This window comes from Sebastes umbrosus, chromosome 23 (genome assembly GCF_015220745.1).
Source record: "Sebastes umbrosus isolate fSebUmb1 chromosome 23, fSebUmb1.pri, whole genome shotgun sequence".
In the NCBI taxonomy this organism is placed as follows: Eukaryota; Metazoa; Chordata; class Actinopteri; order Perciformes; family Sebastidae; genus Sebastes; species Sebastes umbrosus.
The window spans coordinates 3,421,520-3,436,249 of NC_051291.1; the positions used below are offsets into that span (position 1 = coordinate 3,421,520).

At 43.1% G+C, this 14,730-nt stretch overlaps 1 protein-coding gene across 13 annotated transcripts in view; it reads left to right on the top strand.

Annotated features, from left to right (window-relative positions):
- The window catches only part of nav3 (neuron navigator 3), a 227,489-nt gene that overhangs the window by 144,572 nt on the left and 68,187 nt on the right, over positions 1-14,730 (top strand). For all 13 annotated transcript variants that reach the window (XM_037760193.1, XM_037760198.1, XM_037760195.1 and 10 more), the window contains one exon: positions 2,295-2,403. In XM_037760193.1, the coding sequence (XP_037616121.1) occupies positions 2,295-2,403 (109 nt within the window). The remainder of the gene's footprint in view (positions 1-2,294; positions 2,404-14,730) is intronic.

The following is a 14,730-nucleotide window of genomic DNA, read 5'->3' on the forward strand; positions in this document are numbered from 1 at the left end:
TTTTTCTTGTAAGTTTTAGATCATATGTGGCTCATCCATTTCTGATTTCTGGCCCCAGAGTGAACACCTGATATGGGGTCAGAGGTTAAGAGCATGTGGCACCGCTTCGACCTCCCACAACCTCCGGTCTGTTTGCTCTGCAAAGACGAAACATGACCTCAATTATACCCGACTGTGAGGTCATTACACAGTGTACGATACGGGATAATTGAGGTCATGTCTTGACTTAATTTTTGGAAGAATACTTTTTAGAAAGCAGACACTGTGGTGTTTGGATCTTGAAGTCTTGAAACAATGTGACTTATGCCCTGTTCAGACCTGGTACTAACATGCGTTCTCAGTGAAGTGGACAGCTTTGATCCAATCTCACTTCCCCGCTCTATATGCAAATAAACACGTAGTAAACACACAGCTAATACAGCAGCCATTGTGACGTAATATTACATGAATGTCAGTAGTAATATCCTACATATTATTGAATTCTGGTATATTGTATTAACATCAAAATAAAGGTTATTGTACCGGCGGTCCCTGGGTACCTCCGTGCCGCCGGCACCGCTGCCTTTGCCAGGAAACAGCGGGGCACATGGCTCCAGCGGGCGGTTCGAGTGTCAACTCCGCGCAAAGTAGCGGAAGAAAAACACCGACACATCTCCGACAGCATGATAAAAATGCACTTGGCGTGCCTAGTCTGATAGTCTGTAGATATGTAGCCTATAAACAAGATATATTTTAATAAAATACAGTTGTGAATGTGGTCTTAAAGATCCGATCTCAATGCATCTTGAGTGTGTTCACACCTGTACTTAAAGCTGTCCACTTGTGATCGGATCACTGAGGACGCATGTTAATACCATGTGTGAACAGGGAAACAATGTTAACCGGTACTGAATCCTGTCATTGGCGGCAAGTGAAAACTTATGAATCTCTCATCCTATCTGCTACTGTTGCTGGCTTCCTGTCGCTGCATTTTCAGCTCCTAGCAGTGTCCTGTTAGTGTCCTGTTAGTCTGTTTAAATGAAATCATTTCTTTCCAGTATGTGGAAAAAGATAGGAATGAATTGTATACAGTCTGTGCATTTTTGCTGGACAATTTATCCAAATGCCATGAGGTCGACTCTCTAGTTATCCAGGGAAAACTGGCAGTGTTGCTTATTTTCAACACCGACCTGCTTCATAATCCCGCATATAAACACCTCGACAGTTTTCCTCCCCCTGGCATTGAGCTGCGCCGCAGGAGTCGCTGGGGGCCTTTTTCAAACCTCCACTGCTCCCATCTGTCCCCATTTGTCCCCTGTAATCACAGTAGCTTGCTCTCAGTACGTCTGCACAGAGAAGCTGAAACCAGCACGTAGTGACAGAGCACAGCTTCTCACACTCGTCTCACCATCGCACAGCGTTGTCGTCTCCAGATCCGCTGGGCTCATTTCATCTCTCGCCGTGGAGGCTTCTGAAAGCACCTTTAAAACCGGAGAGCAGTGTGACCGCCATCCACTCTGCGTCTCATGCCACTCGTTAATTACCCATTCTGTGGTACCCGCCCGCGGGCGTACCGTAGGCTAGCTTGACGAGCTAACAGAGAGGCTTAATTGGAGCAGACAAGCAGATACTTTGGTGTGCGCCCACAGCTCACAGCTCTGAAATGTTGCCCGCCCCGTGCTTATTAGCGGCTCCTTCAGAATAGGCCTGAGCAGCTCCTTCAGAACAAACCCGAGTGAAACAAGTGCTTCATCTGCAAACAAGACACTTAGAAGAACATGAAACATATGACTTATAGCCGTACGCCGCTGCAGGGCAAGGCAGGGCGAGGCAGGGAGACGGTACACTGAAGTGGCAGCGTTTTCCAGATACGCCTGACAGAGAAGCACAGGAGCTCTGACAAGAGTTTTGCTTTCGCAGTGTCCCGAACTAACTGACAGAGCGCACGGTGTCATGGCATGACATTTCCTCATTGGCCTGAAGGGGAAAATGTCAGTACTGCGTAAAATAATGTATCCCCCTTTTTAGACTAAAAGAAGTGCATGTGGTGCAGCCTGACAGGCCGATTCATTTGAACGGCTTTCCAGATTGTCAACGTGGGGTTTAAGAAGACGTGCACCCATGCTGGCTGCCATCGTGATCGGTCATCATTCTGTTTCCCTACCGAGACGTTCAGTGACATCCAATAAAATACTGCATGTCAGATGTCCTCCTCACTTACTTACATATTGTGGGTGTGGCTGACTGCTGTGTGTGTGTGTGTGTGTGTGCGGCTCCAAACATCTCAGTAAATCATATAAAATGTGTGTCTGCAGGAGAGGATCCTGAGGCGAGACGCATGAGGACGGTGAAGAACATCGCTGACCTGCGGCAGAACCTGGAAGAAACCATGTCCAGTCTACGGGGGACACAGATCAGCCACAGGTAGGCACACAGATGGTACTACCTGTTAAGCTAGAGTGAAGATACTGGCATCATATGAAACTAGAAAACCTGATGAATCCATCGGTACCAACCATGTCATACCAGCTTAGGAGGCTAAGTAACGCTCCCAGCATACGCTACATTTTGACGAGGATAAAACTGTCATGGCCATTTTCAAAGTGGTCCCTTGACCTCTGACCTCCAGATGTGTGAATGAAAATGGGTTCTATGGGTACCCACGAGTCTCCCCTTTACAGACATGCCCACTTTATGATAATCACATGCAGTTTTGGGGGCAAGTCATAGTCAAGTCAGCACACTGACACACTGACAGCTGTTGTTGCCTGTTGGGCTGCAGTTTGCCATGTTATGATTGGAGCATATTGTTTTATGCTAAATGCAGTACCTGTGAGGGTTTCTGGACAATATCTGTCATTGTTTTGTGTTGTTAATTGATTTACAATAATAAATATATACATACATTTGCATAAAGCAGCATATTTGCCCACTCCCATGTTGATAAGAGAATTAAATACGTGATAAATCTCCCTTTAAATGTGCAATTAATTGACTGTGCGATGGACAATCATGCGATTAATTGTAATTAAATATTTTAATCGACTGACAGCCTTAGTTACTAGTAATGGTAAATGACTCTGGTCTGTTTTTTTTTGTTAAGAAAAGTGATAAAACTGTAGACAATGAATTGTTTGGGATAGTTCCATGTACATAATGTATGGTGAAAGTGACAAAAGAGATTGATTCTAGTCTTGGAGATGCAAGAGTATAGTTATTTCCCATCATATCTCTCGTCCAACGATTCAATCCATCAACCATCCAGTCATAAACTCACTAAACTGTCAAGCCCGTAGCTACAGCACATGCAGCAAAATTGAGCAGTAATTCACTCCTCAAAACTACTTCATGTTCTCACAGTCAATCTGCTTCTACAGTGGCATTTATTCACGAAGACAGGAGGTTTAAATGAGCTCTAACAAATCAGAATACATTTTTAAAACAATTTAAAAGTTTTACCCAAATGACTAAGTGAATTATTCTGCACAGCCTGCTTTTCGGCTGGTATGTTATGTAACTGAGACAATAACTGTAATGTAACACCTCAGATCATTTCATCTCACAAACCAACTGTAAAAAACGCTCCCATCTGCTTCTCAGGTGGTTCGTTTAATTATTTATACTTTTACTGGCACTAGATTTGTATCGCCGTGTGTTATGTCTGACCACTACACCAGAACATTTGCCTGGCCGGCTTCAAAGATCCGCCTCCCCCCCACCTGGCTCTCCGCGGGCAGCACACGACTTCACTCAGACGCTGTTTTAGAAGTAAATCAAATGCAGAGAAAACGGATTTGGGTGCCAGCGGTTATTTTAAGACACTTAAGAGACTTATGATAAAATCTAAAAATCTAAAGTTCACTTTCTGTCTGAACAATATAAGAAAAGTTTGCTGTGTTTGGTTCTCCTGTCTCCTTAGCTGCTAAACGCTCCACTGCATTCATCCCCTAGTCGTTAACTGTCTGTCTGCTTTTTGGGACTGGGAAGTTAGTGTGCTGTGTTGGGCTGAAAACATCTGGCTGCAGCATCTGGAAACAACACTTGTGATACGATCTACATTGTTTTTTAGGAAATTCCTGCATAGTGTACTGTACCTTTAACCTCTAAAGCCCTATAGGGTGCTGGAAGGTGTGGTTCACCTAGACAGACATACCCAAAATAAATCAAGAATAGCTCCACAACTACCTGGTCTATATGCATGATCATGGTCTCTATGGAGAGGTAAGACCTCAGAGAATTCATCCCCAGTGTAAGAAACATTGTGACTGTCGTATGCGAGACTCCCCAGCCTGCCGTGTGTCGCTCACACCCTCCAGCTGGCTGTTAACGAGGGTCTTTTGGCACAGAGAGGTACTCGTATCGGTACTCGGTATCGGCGGGTACCCAAATGTAAGTACTTGTACTTGTACTCGGTGCATCCCTACATGCTGGTATAGATTCTAATGTCAAATCTGGAAAATGGAAAAGAATGAAGGAGCCTCTTTGAAATAGAAGAAAGGCCTTTAGGCCTGCTTTCAAAATCTTCATACTGACATACAGTAATGTGCGGCAAGTCTGAAGCTGAGACATGTTTCCTCAAAATGCGTCATAGCCAAAACAAAAGCCTGTGAAGAAGACCCACACATGTCACGACCAAACCACTGAAAATAACCAGTTTCCTTTGTGATCACAGTTTCACGTCCCAGCGCTGATTATCCAAGTCAGTTTTCTTTGTGCATCCGTTGTCCTTGGAAAATAAAAGCAGCTCTGATTCTGCTACCTCTGACTCACCCGACGCAGTTTATCTCACCGATCCAACTATTAATGATGCCGTTGCCATCTTCTCCTCCACGTTGTCCTGTATTTAATTAAAGCCAGGCGTCTCCCTTCCCCACCAGCTGGCACACATGTAATGACATTCAGGAGCTGATGGACAACCGGCACCTTTTAAAAAAGACCGTCCCATCTGTGAGCCACGGGCAACATGGACAATCTTAACAGTGTGGTGAGACCGCGGTCTCAGGCGAGGACAAAACGATAACCATTGGTTTATGTCAGCTCCCCCGGGCAGCGGCTCTCTCTGCTCCTTCCTCTGCTTCTCCCTCAGTCTATTATTTTGTGTGTTTTGCCCCATTTGCAGAGGAAGACGGTGGCCAGGCTGCAGACAGCCATGACAGATGGCAGTCTATGTGTGCGCGTGTTTGTTTTCTACTTTTTCCTCAGAGGAGTCTCAGCCAGTTTCACGATCAATACTGCGCCATTGTCTTACCACCACGTTTTAATCCAACGGGGTCTGCAGGATTGGGGGTGTGAGGTTTGTGATTGGTCCAAGATGACAAGTCTCATTCACATGCATCAGATGCACGAGGACAGCCGGCATGAAATATGTGCAAAATGCATCATGGGACTCCACATTAGCATCATATACAGCGTGTGGAGGTGTGTGAGCAACCATTACATTTAATGGAGATAAAAAAGGGGAAGTTGGCTCGTGAGTGTGTGCCTCTGCGGACATGTTTATATTCCCAATGTTAGGATAGCCTCAGAGTATGCATGCCAATTCTGTCCATGACAAAAAAGCCCGGCCAGACCATGCTAATCTCTCTCTCTGGAGAAGAACTGGCTGGTAATCACCGTGAAGCTTTGGAGCACCTTAAGTAATTAATCACCGTTATGCTCGAGCAGACATGACTGTCATATTCATCCCTCTGTGCTCTCTCGTTGGGATTCTCCCTCCATACCTGTTTATGCCCCCTTTTATGCTGACTGGGTGTTCAGACGTCCAGCAGGAGAAACATGGAAATGTAGTCCACTTCAACGTTAAAGGGACTCTTTGTAAGAATCAGAAATTGCTTGTTAACATTGACACCTGTGGCTGTTAAGTTAACAACAGTCAGCATTTTGTTGCGCTCGCTTATGGTCAAGGTCCCACCGTGAATCGAAGGCCCGGCCGATGTTGCGCCTAGTTTTCCTCTGACGTCGGTCACATTCCTGTTTTGCAAAACGTGCTTCACTAGATATAACAACTGAGTTGTGGTGGGGGGCTGGTCGTTTACTGGCGTTAATGGACTCAATTTCTAACCAAACGTTAGCTATGGTTGCACACTGTTAACTCTGTAAGCGGAGCTGAAAACAAAGACACATGACGTCACATCTGTTGGGTTTTTCCCGGTATAAACGGGTTCATCACATTAAAAGCAGTCTACAGGCTGAGAGAGGAAACCCAGAAAGTTGCGTAAGGTCTCATTTCTTAGGTTCGGTCACAACCCGTTCACACACTGGCAATAAAAAACAATTTATATGTGTAAAAAGTTACATACAGTCCCTTTAATGTTTTTTAGGGGCTGTCAAAGTCAACACGATAATAACGTGTTAACGCAAATACGTTTTAACGCCACTAATTTAATTAACGCATTAACACAACTTGTGATTTTTAGGTTGTTCAAGATACTTGGCATCATATGAAACTAGAAAAAACGAAGGAATCCATTGGTACCAACCATGTCATAATAGCTTGTGGAGAAGGAGGCGAAATAGTGCTCCAAACTTAGGCTAAATTTTGACGAGAAAAAACTGGCATGGCCATTTTCAAGGGGGTCCCTTGACCTCTGACCTCCAGATATGAGAATGAAAATGGGTTCTATGGGTACCCAGGAGTCTGTCATGGACAGCTGTTGTTGCCTCGACTCTTAATAGTGCAACTTAATTTAACCACAGTTCCTAACTGCATTGCCACGTTAGATAAAATCTACTACTGCAGTGATGGAGCTCACTAATACCTGCTCTTTCCACCATTAGTTTTGCATCATTATGCATCGGGCCTTTCTGCTCCATAAAGACTTTGCTCCCAGAAGCTCCATGTGCATTATGAAAATTTAGATTAAAACTGACTATAAATTGCGTGCTTGCCTTTGGAGTCGGTGGCTGCTAACGTTAACGTTAAATTACCGACCCGGTTGATAAGGCTCTGTGTTGTTAAGCTGCAGTTTCCGAGGCCCTGAAACCACGTCCCTTTCTCTGTGAGCTGACCTTGCTGCTTTGATGCTGCAGCCATCACGGCAGCTCAGTTCACATCCGAGACATTCTTCAGTGTGTTGTGGCCCCAGCAGACGATCTCTATTGATCAAAAAACACATTAAACCCTCCACTGTTTTTTTTCTTTCTATCCAGACAATGAAAAATGGTATTGATTGGCATTTTGAAGGGAAAAAGAAACAGCTCCACGCGTGAGGAAATGCAGTCATTTTCAAGGACAAACTTGGCTCAGCAAACAGAAAATCTCCACTTCTTGTATCCCTGGCTGCTGCTGCTGGGGCCTGAGGGATCCCTGTCTAGTCCCACGGGGATTCAGCCAGCGCCACATGACTTTTCCAACATAATAGCTTCACCCGGTCGGGGTTTGTTTTATTCTGTGTTTACATTTGGAGTACGTAGAGGCCAGCTGAATTATTCATCGCTTTTGAAGTGAGGAGATAGTCGCTGGTCATATTGTCAGGGCTGGCTTAGGGCATAGGCCATATAGGCAGACGCCTAGGCCACCACCTTCTGGGAAATAATCCAAATCCGAATTTCGCCTATGGCTGAGAAAAACCTAAGAATCCATCGGTACCAACCGTGTCATACGAGCTTGTCGTGAAGGAGGCTAAATAACGCTTCAAACTTACGCTAAATTTTGGCGAAGAAAAACTGGCATGGCCACTTTTCAAAGGGGTCCCTTGACCTCTGACCTCAAGATATGTGATTGAAAACGGGTTCCATGGGTACCCACGAGTCTCCCCTTTACAGGCATGCCTACTTTATGATAATCACATGCAGTTTTGGGCAAGTTGCGGTGTACGAGGCTAGGGTTAGGGTTCTGGGGGGGTTGAACCGATGGATGTATAAAGAGAACTGGATACAGCATTGGAGGCAGGGCCCTGTTCATTCCTATGAAAGTTCCTCAGTGGCTCATGAAGACAAAATGGCTCGACTTCCGCCTGGAAAGGTACCTGGACCTTGGGCACATGGAACATGCGCAGTAGTGTCCGCTCGACACATGAGTCCCAACGTCACGACGTTGCCACGGCTTGGCGCCCCAGCCTCGGTCTGGGTCTCATTCACATAAACGGAGGAAGGGAAATAACTCTGGATTTAGCTATTAGTTCGTTTTACAACTTTAAAACTTGATTTTTTAAATAAGGACTATTAGAGTGTTCGTACTGGGGAGTTGATTCACCTCAAAAATAATTATCCACTGAGATACAGAGGTCTCTTTCCCGATGTGGGAAAAAGTATTTTTGGGCCCAACGGCATCACGTGACGGACATGGAAGTTGCAGTACCGCCGTTTGGCCACTACGAAAGTTGGTATCAACGACCGGCGCTCTTCCTGGGGGCTTGGTTGAACCCTTACTTTAGAGCGCTGCCACCATGGGGGGGACCCCAAATCCTAATTTCGCCCAGGGCACCAAAAGGGCTAGAGCCGGCCTTGCATATTGGCGTGCATGTATGGGATTGTGAAACAAACATATTTTTCCCTTTTTTTAACGTACATGTAGTCGACACTTCCATCCCAAGCGATTTGCAATGATTGCAGCCGCACAGTAAATGTGAAGCTAAGCTACCACATTTACAAGTTCTCAACGGTAACGACGTTTCAGAGCCAGAGACACTTTTCAATCCCTGACAATGTTCTTGTGAGAGCAGTCGGACTGGAGTGGAGAAGTGACATGATTCAGCTGGAGGAAGGTAATACGAGGCACTTCTTGACAAGATGAGTTTTCAGTTTATGATGGAAGATGGAAAGTGACTTGGCTGTTCTGACTGGAGTGCACTTGTTGAATGATGGTTGCGTCGGCGGTGGGGCGGCGGACCCTATCTCAGGATCCAGATTGAAGATGTGCGCTGTGATGGCGGGGAACAATTGCTCTGAATTGCTCTCAATCCAGTAGAGTTTAACATCTGTCAGTTCCAATGCCAGCCTCGCTACCACATACGCGTGCACACTAAACAAGGCCAGTATTTTCTGCCCTCCAAAGCTGGAGAGCAGTAACTGTGAAACTCAACCAAGCATGAGTTGCTGACTTACAAATTATATACAGTATATTGGATATCTAGGTTCTACAGTGAGGCTGGAATACATTAAGGCTGTGAAATACCCAGTCATGACACTTTCTCAAAATAATTTACATAACAACGGAATATTTATTTGTAGTTTGATTCTTTCTTTATTAATTCTCTTTTGCTGTAGTATGAACACACATCCCACTCAATCTCAATGCAGTTTTAATTGCAAAGCTTTTTTTAAATTTATTGCACAACTGAATCTTAATTATGTAAATTCATTTTTTTACATAAATCCAGGTAATGAAACCGGACCGCTAACTGCAGCTGATAACTCAGAGCTGGTTTGATTAAAGGTATGATTTCCCAATAACAAAATACTAAATGACCATAAAGAAGTGGTCATAGCTGCTGGGTCTAAAAAGTGAAGCCAATGCGAAAGGTAATGTCAGACACTTATAATAACAATCGGAGCCTGTCATGGCAAAAACAAGCACTTTTAGTGGACATAAATGGCGGTGCTAGCTTGCCCCAATAGGATAACATTGCAGGCCGTGGGTCTACAGCACTCTTCTCAATACTGGACCAATTTCAGAAATTGTTGTCCCTATTAGTCAGTTAGACAAAAAAACATGGAAAAATAGGGTCGAGATTGAAAAATACCAAAGCTACTCACTTTTAGTGAATGTTAATGACGGTGCCAGCTTGCCCCATTAGCACCATATCGCAGCCAGTGAGCAGCTGCCGTCTACAGCGCTCTCCCTCAATATTGGACCAATTTCAGAAATGTTTTTTCCTATTTGTCAGTTAGACACAAAAACATGGTAAAAAAGGTTCCAGGTTGAAAAGTGCTTAAGTTAAACTTTCATTCTTTCTAACAGCCAGCAGGGGGCGACTCCTCTGGCTGCAAAAAGAAGTCTGATTGTATAGAAGTCTATGAGAAAATGAGCCTACTTCCCACTTGATTTATTACCTCAGTAAACATTGTAAACATGAGTTTATGGTCTCAATCGCTAGTTTCAAGTCTTCTTCAATACAGCATGATGTTCATTTAGTAAATTATGGTCCCATTTAGAGTCAGATAGACCGTAAAACTCCTCCCCTCTCGTCCAAATATGGTCACGTCTGGCTCCAAAAAAACTAAGATGACGACAGCCAAAATGCCAAACGTGAGGCTTCAAAACGGTAGTCCACAAACCGATATTACAGTTTATGTAAAAAAAAATGTTTTGTTTATTTGTTTATTTATTTTGCACAATTTAAGACTATACAGCATAACAAAAAAAAAAGAATAATATACAGTGCAAGAAGAGGCGAATAACCCACTGGGCTTATCTGAAGCCTCCACCTATGATAGATATGTTGACATCAGATATGGCTGACTAAGAGTGTGTTCCAATCCGCGTACTTCTGTACTTACACTTACTATTTTGAGTGCATAAGTGCGTTCACACTGGGAAGCACGGCAAAATGCAGTGCACTCAAAGTAGTGCAGTATACAGTATAGTTCTGCTAACAATCCCACAATGCAATGCGTGAGCACTGCAGATGTGAAAATCACAAGTTGTGCAACACTTCACCTGTCAGCCGTGATGCAAAGTTGTGATTCTTGAGTGCCTGAAATCTCCATCGACTGCTTACTACAGAGTGAAGCAGCAAGCGTATGTCCCATAGGGAGTTGTAAATGAGTGAATAGTGGGAGTGATTTTGGAGTCTTTGTTGTGATTTAACTCTCAGTTTATGATGCGGAGTGCACTCAAGTTCAGACCAACTCCCATAAAGGGAATATGGTGCGTTGAGCAGCAATAGTTTAGTTTAGAAGAAGAAAACACAGCCTGCATCTGGATCCTTTCACTGGGAAACCAAAACTAACAACAGTCCTCTAAAATAAAGTCCTCTAATGCTATTAAAACTTTGTAGGTGATCTAGTTATAAGGTTACAAGGAATGAAAGAACTGCTTCTATGAAAACATACTGAGGCTAATATTGCACATGACATTTGAGAGCCTTTGAAGTGGTGTTGCAGAATTACATTTGTACGTAGATCAGTGAATGAACCTCCATGAGAACTACATGTTAAAACTCTCATTAGCAGCAGCAGGAGAACCTTCCAGTGTATTTATATTTAGCATTGCTCAGCAATAACCAATCCCCTGCTGTCAACATGGATTCTTCTCCTGCCGAGCTCTTGGCTAAACAGAACAGTCCTCCCTCTGTTAGGATTTATTTTGGTTTTGGTTCTGCCTTCATACCAGATCGTGTAATCAAGCAGAGATCCTCAAAAAAGCAGCAGGGGTTTGTGGGAAATGTGGTTCTTAATTTTGAGAAAGAATTACATTTAACAGCCCAGTTTCACAGCAGTTTGTGAAATAGTCACGAAATGTGATGCATTGATTCGTGTACCTAAACACGTGGTTCAAATTGTTTTCGTGATGGTCAGCACGAAATAAATTCACTATGTAATCCATGTAATTGTGAACCGGGAAGTATAAAGAGCCAGGAGACCGGTGCTTGTGTCCCGTGTGAAACCAGAAGTCAACGTTGTTTTATTTGTCACGCAACGTCCGTACTTAACTTACGCCATTTATTGTTATTATTTTAACCCAAACTGTGATCTTTTCCTAAAGCTAACTAAGTCGTTTTTTGTAAGGCAACTTCTGTTCTTAAGTTACGCTACTTACGGAGTTATTTTAACCCAAACTGCGATCTTTTCCTAAAGCTAACTAAGTTGTTTTGCTGCCTTCAACACCAGACTTTCAAAACACACAGGCCTTTCGCCCAGGAGACCGGTGTTCGTGTCCCGTGTGAAACCAGAAGTCAACGTTGTTTTATTTGTCACGTAACTCCCGTACTTAAGTAACAGCACTTCCGGAGTTATCTTAATCCAAACCGCGATCTTTTCCTAAAGCTAACCAAGTAGTTTTGTTGCCTTAGCCTAACCAAGTGGATTTATTCCTAAGCCTAACTAATAAGTTTTATTTTGAAAAGACTGGAGCGGAAGTTGACACGTGCGTTGCTGGACATTCATAGGAAAACAAACAACGTTGTTGAAAACCGCGCTGAGCGACTGTTTCACAAACTGTCGTGAGACTGTGTTGCTATATTTACCGGAGACAACCAATGATATATAGCAACAATATGTTGATGTTATACTGTATGTAGTCTCTAATCATACATTGTAGAATGTGTTATATCCTGTGTGTTCATATGTGGTAGTTTAGTAAAATATCTCAGCACCTTTCCCTTCTTCCTGCTCAGTCATATCCTTCATCCTACACACACACACACACACACACACACAGTCTCCGTCAGTTTATCTGCCTCTCTTCTGTGTTTTTTTTTTCTCTCTGCTGCCTGGAGATAAAGATAAGCTGATTTAGCGAGTTACATTGTGTACGAACGGTTAAATGATTTTGATTTCTATACCGTGGCAAATTGATTTCTGTGTTTCCATATTCGGTCTGCGATCGCTTGTCAGATTGTTTTTTTTTTTTGTTTGTTTAATTTGGCTTCTCGGCACTCTGACACGGCGCTGCGTGTGTCATTGGGTTTTGTGTGTGTGTGTGTGTGTGTGTGTGTGTGTGTGTGGATCTCGGCGAGGTGTTGATGGAGATGCGTTGTGAATATAGGCTGGCATCGCTGCCCCTCTCATGTTGGCATCAGAAGGGTGCAGCGTCCCGCCCTTTACTCACCCAACACACACACATCACAGACGAGGCTGTTCTCACACCTCTCTCACTGCTATGTGTGAGACGCTGCTTTAAGATGTCATTGCTTTTGTCACCTAATGACGGCCAGCATACAGAGGCAGGCATGCAAATAGGTGTCTCGTCCCACATATCCAGCTACTGTCCTCCACTTCAACTGCATCTTTAGCTATGTTTTTTCCCCTTAAAGAATATTGTTTCTGTCTATTGTGTGTGTTTTTTTTGTATTGGCTGCATCTATACATCATTTATAAGTGAGTACTGGCAGACAATGAGTGTATTTACATTAGAATGAATATGCTGATAATGCTTCAATTTAGTGTTTTAATCAGGTTTGTCAAAGTTAACGTGATAATAACTCCCTACTTTAGTGGGGCCAAAGGTATTAGTGTAATGATTTGAGCATATTCTTTATGCTAAATGCAGTACCTGTGAGGGTTTCTGGACAATATTTGTCATTGTTTTGTGTTGTTAATTTATTTCCAACAATAAATATATACATACATTTGCATAAAGCAATCACATTTTTTTTTTAAATATTTGACAAATCTCCCTTTAAGGTACATTTTGAACAGATAAAACGTGCAATTAATCACGATTACATATTTTAATCGATTGACAACCGTTGTATTAATATACAAACATCACATCCTTATATTGTATAAATCAAATTGTTTATTAAAGTGTTAGCAACGTGTGCCAACAGGCACATATAAACCCCTTAATCCTGTTTACACTTTTCCTATATATATTAGTCTTGTTTCCATGGCGATACGTATATAATAGAGCACGCCGTCATTGTGTTGACACAGGGATGTCTGTGACTGGAATACACATCATCCTTAAAGACACAGATCAGAGCAGCTTCATGTGTGGTTTGTTCATGGTGTGAATGCAGTGCACTCTTTTTCCCAGCAGAGAGAGCTCACGCTAGGTACCACCGCCACCGCCGTCATGCTCTGCTCTCTCTCTCTGTGTCTGGATGCATCAAGTGAGTGGCCTTCACAGTCCTCACTTGCTGCACTTCTACTGTAACACGCCGTCATAAAAATGTGCAAAATCAAGCAGCATTCTTTTGTTGTAAAGATCTTGCAAGGCATCCTTTGATAGATGAAAGACGTGTGTTGCACAGTACTCGACACGTTCAGATCCTTCCAGAGAATAACGGGCTACAGTGTCTGTCGCAGGGCTAATGGAGGATTGTCAGGATAGTGAGTCAGTCCTCTTTGTCTCCCTCCATCAGGTTGCATTCCTTATCTTGGCTGCTTTTATTTGCTAACATCTCACTTACTCTCACACTCACACTGTTCTCTCTCTCCGACACAAGATCTGTCTTTCTCTAGTAGGGCTGCACGATTATGGGTTTAACAGCATTCGAAAAAAGTTGCTAATCTAATAAACTGTTTCTGTCGCAGCAATATTTAGTTCAGATAAGTTAGAAAAAGTACAATATTATAGTAGGTTAAATATTGATAACTTAAAAGGGACATGTTTTGTGTACAAAACCTCTTATTTTTCTCAGAGTCCCAAGAGATTTGGTGACCTTACTGCAGACAAAACCAACCAGATTTTCTCATCTATCAGAATACCAAAGAAACATGTTGATGCAACTTTAATTATTTCTATTTTATTTTACGTGCAAATGGTGATATAACAATATAGAAAACCTGATTGGAAATGACAAGTTATTAAAGATCTGTAAAGCTGCTGTTATTACCTCTTTTTTTCTGACATTTCGGAGGTATGTTTACTCGCTGCCACCCTGATGCACCTGATTCACATTTTATTTTCTCTGGCATTTCAAAAGTATTCATAAAACACACTTGATGGTTGGATGGAAGTATAGCTGTTTCTCTCTCTCCATCTCCATGTGACATATGTCCTCAAGGGAGCCTTCACTTTCTCCTCCTCCTCCTCCTCCTCTTCAAGTTAACACACTGGAAGTAACAACACTTTAGGAAGGTCACCCGCACACACACACACACACACACACACACACACACACACGCATACATAAAGCGATG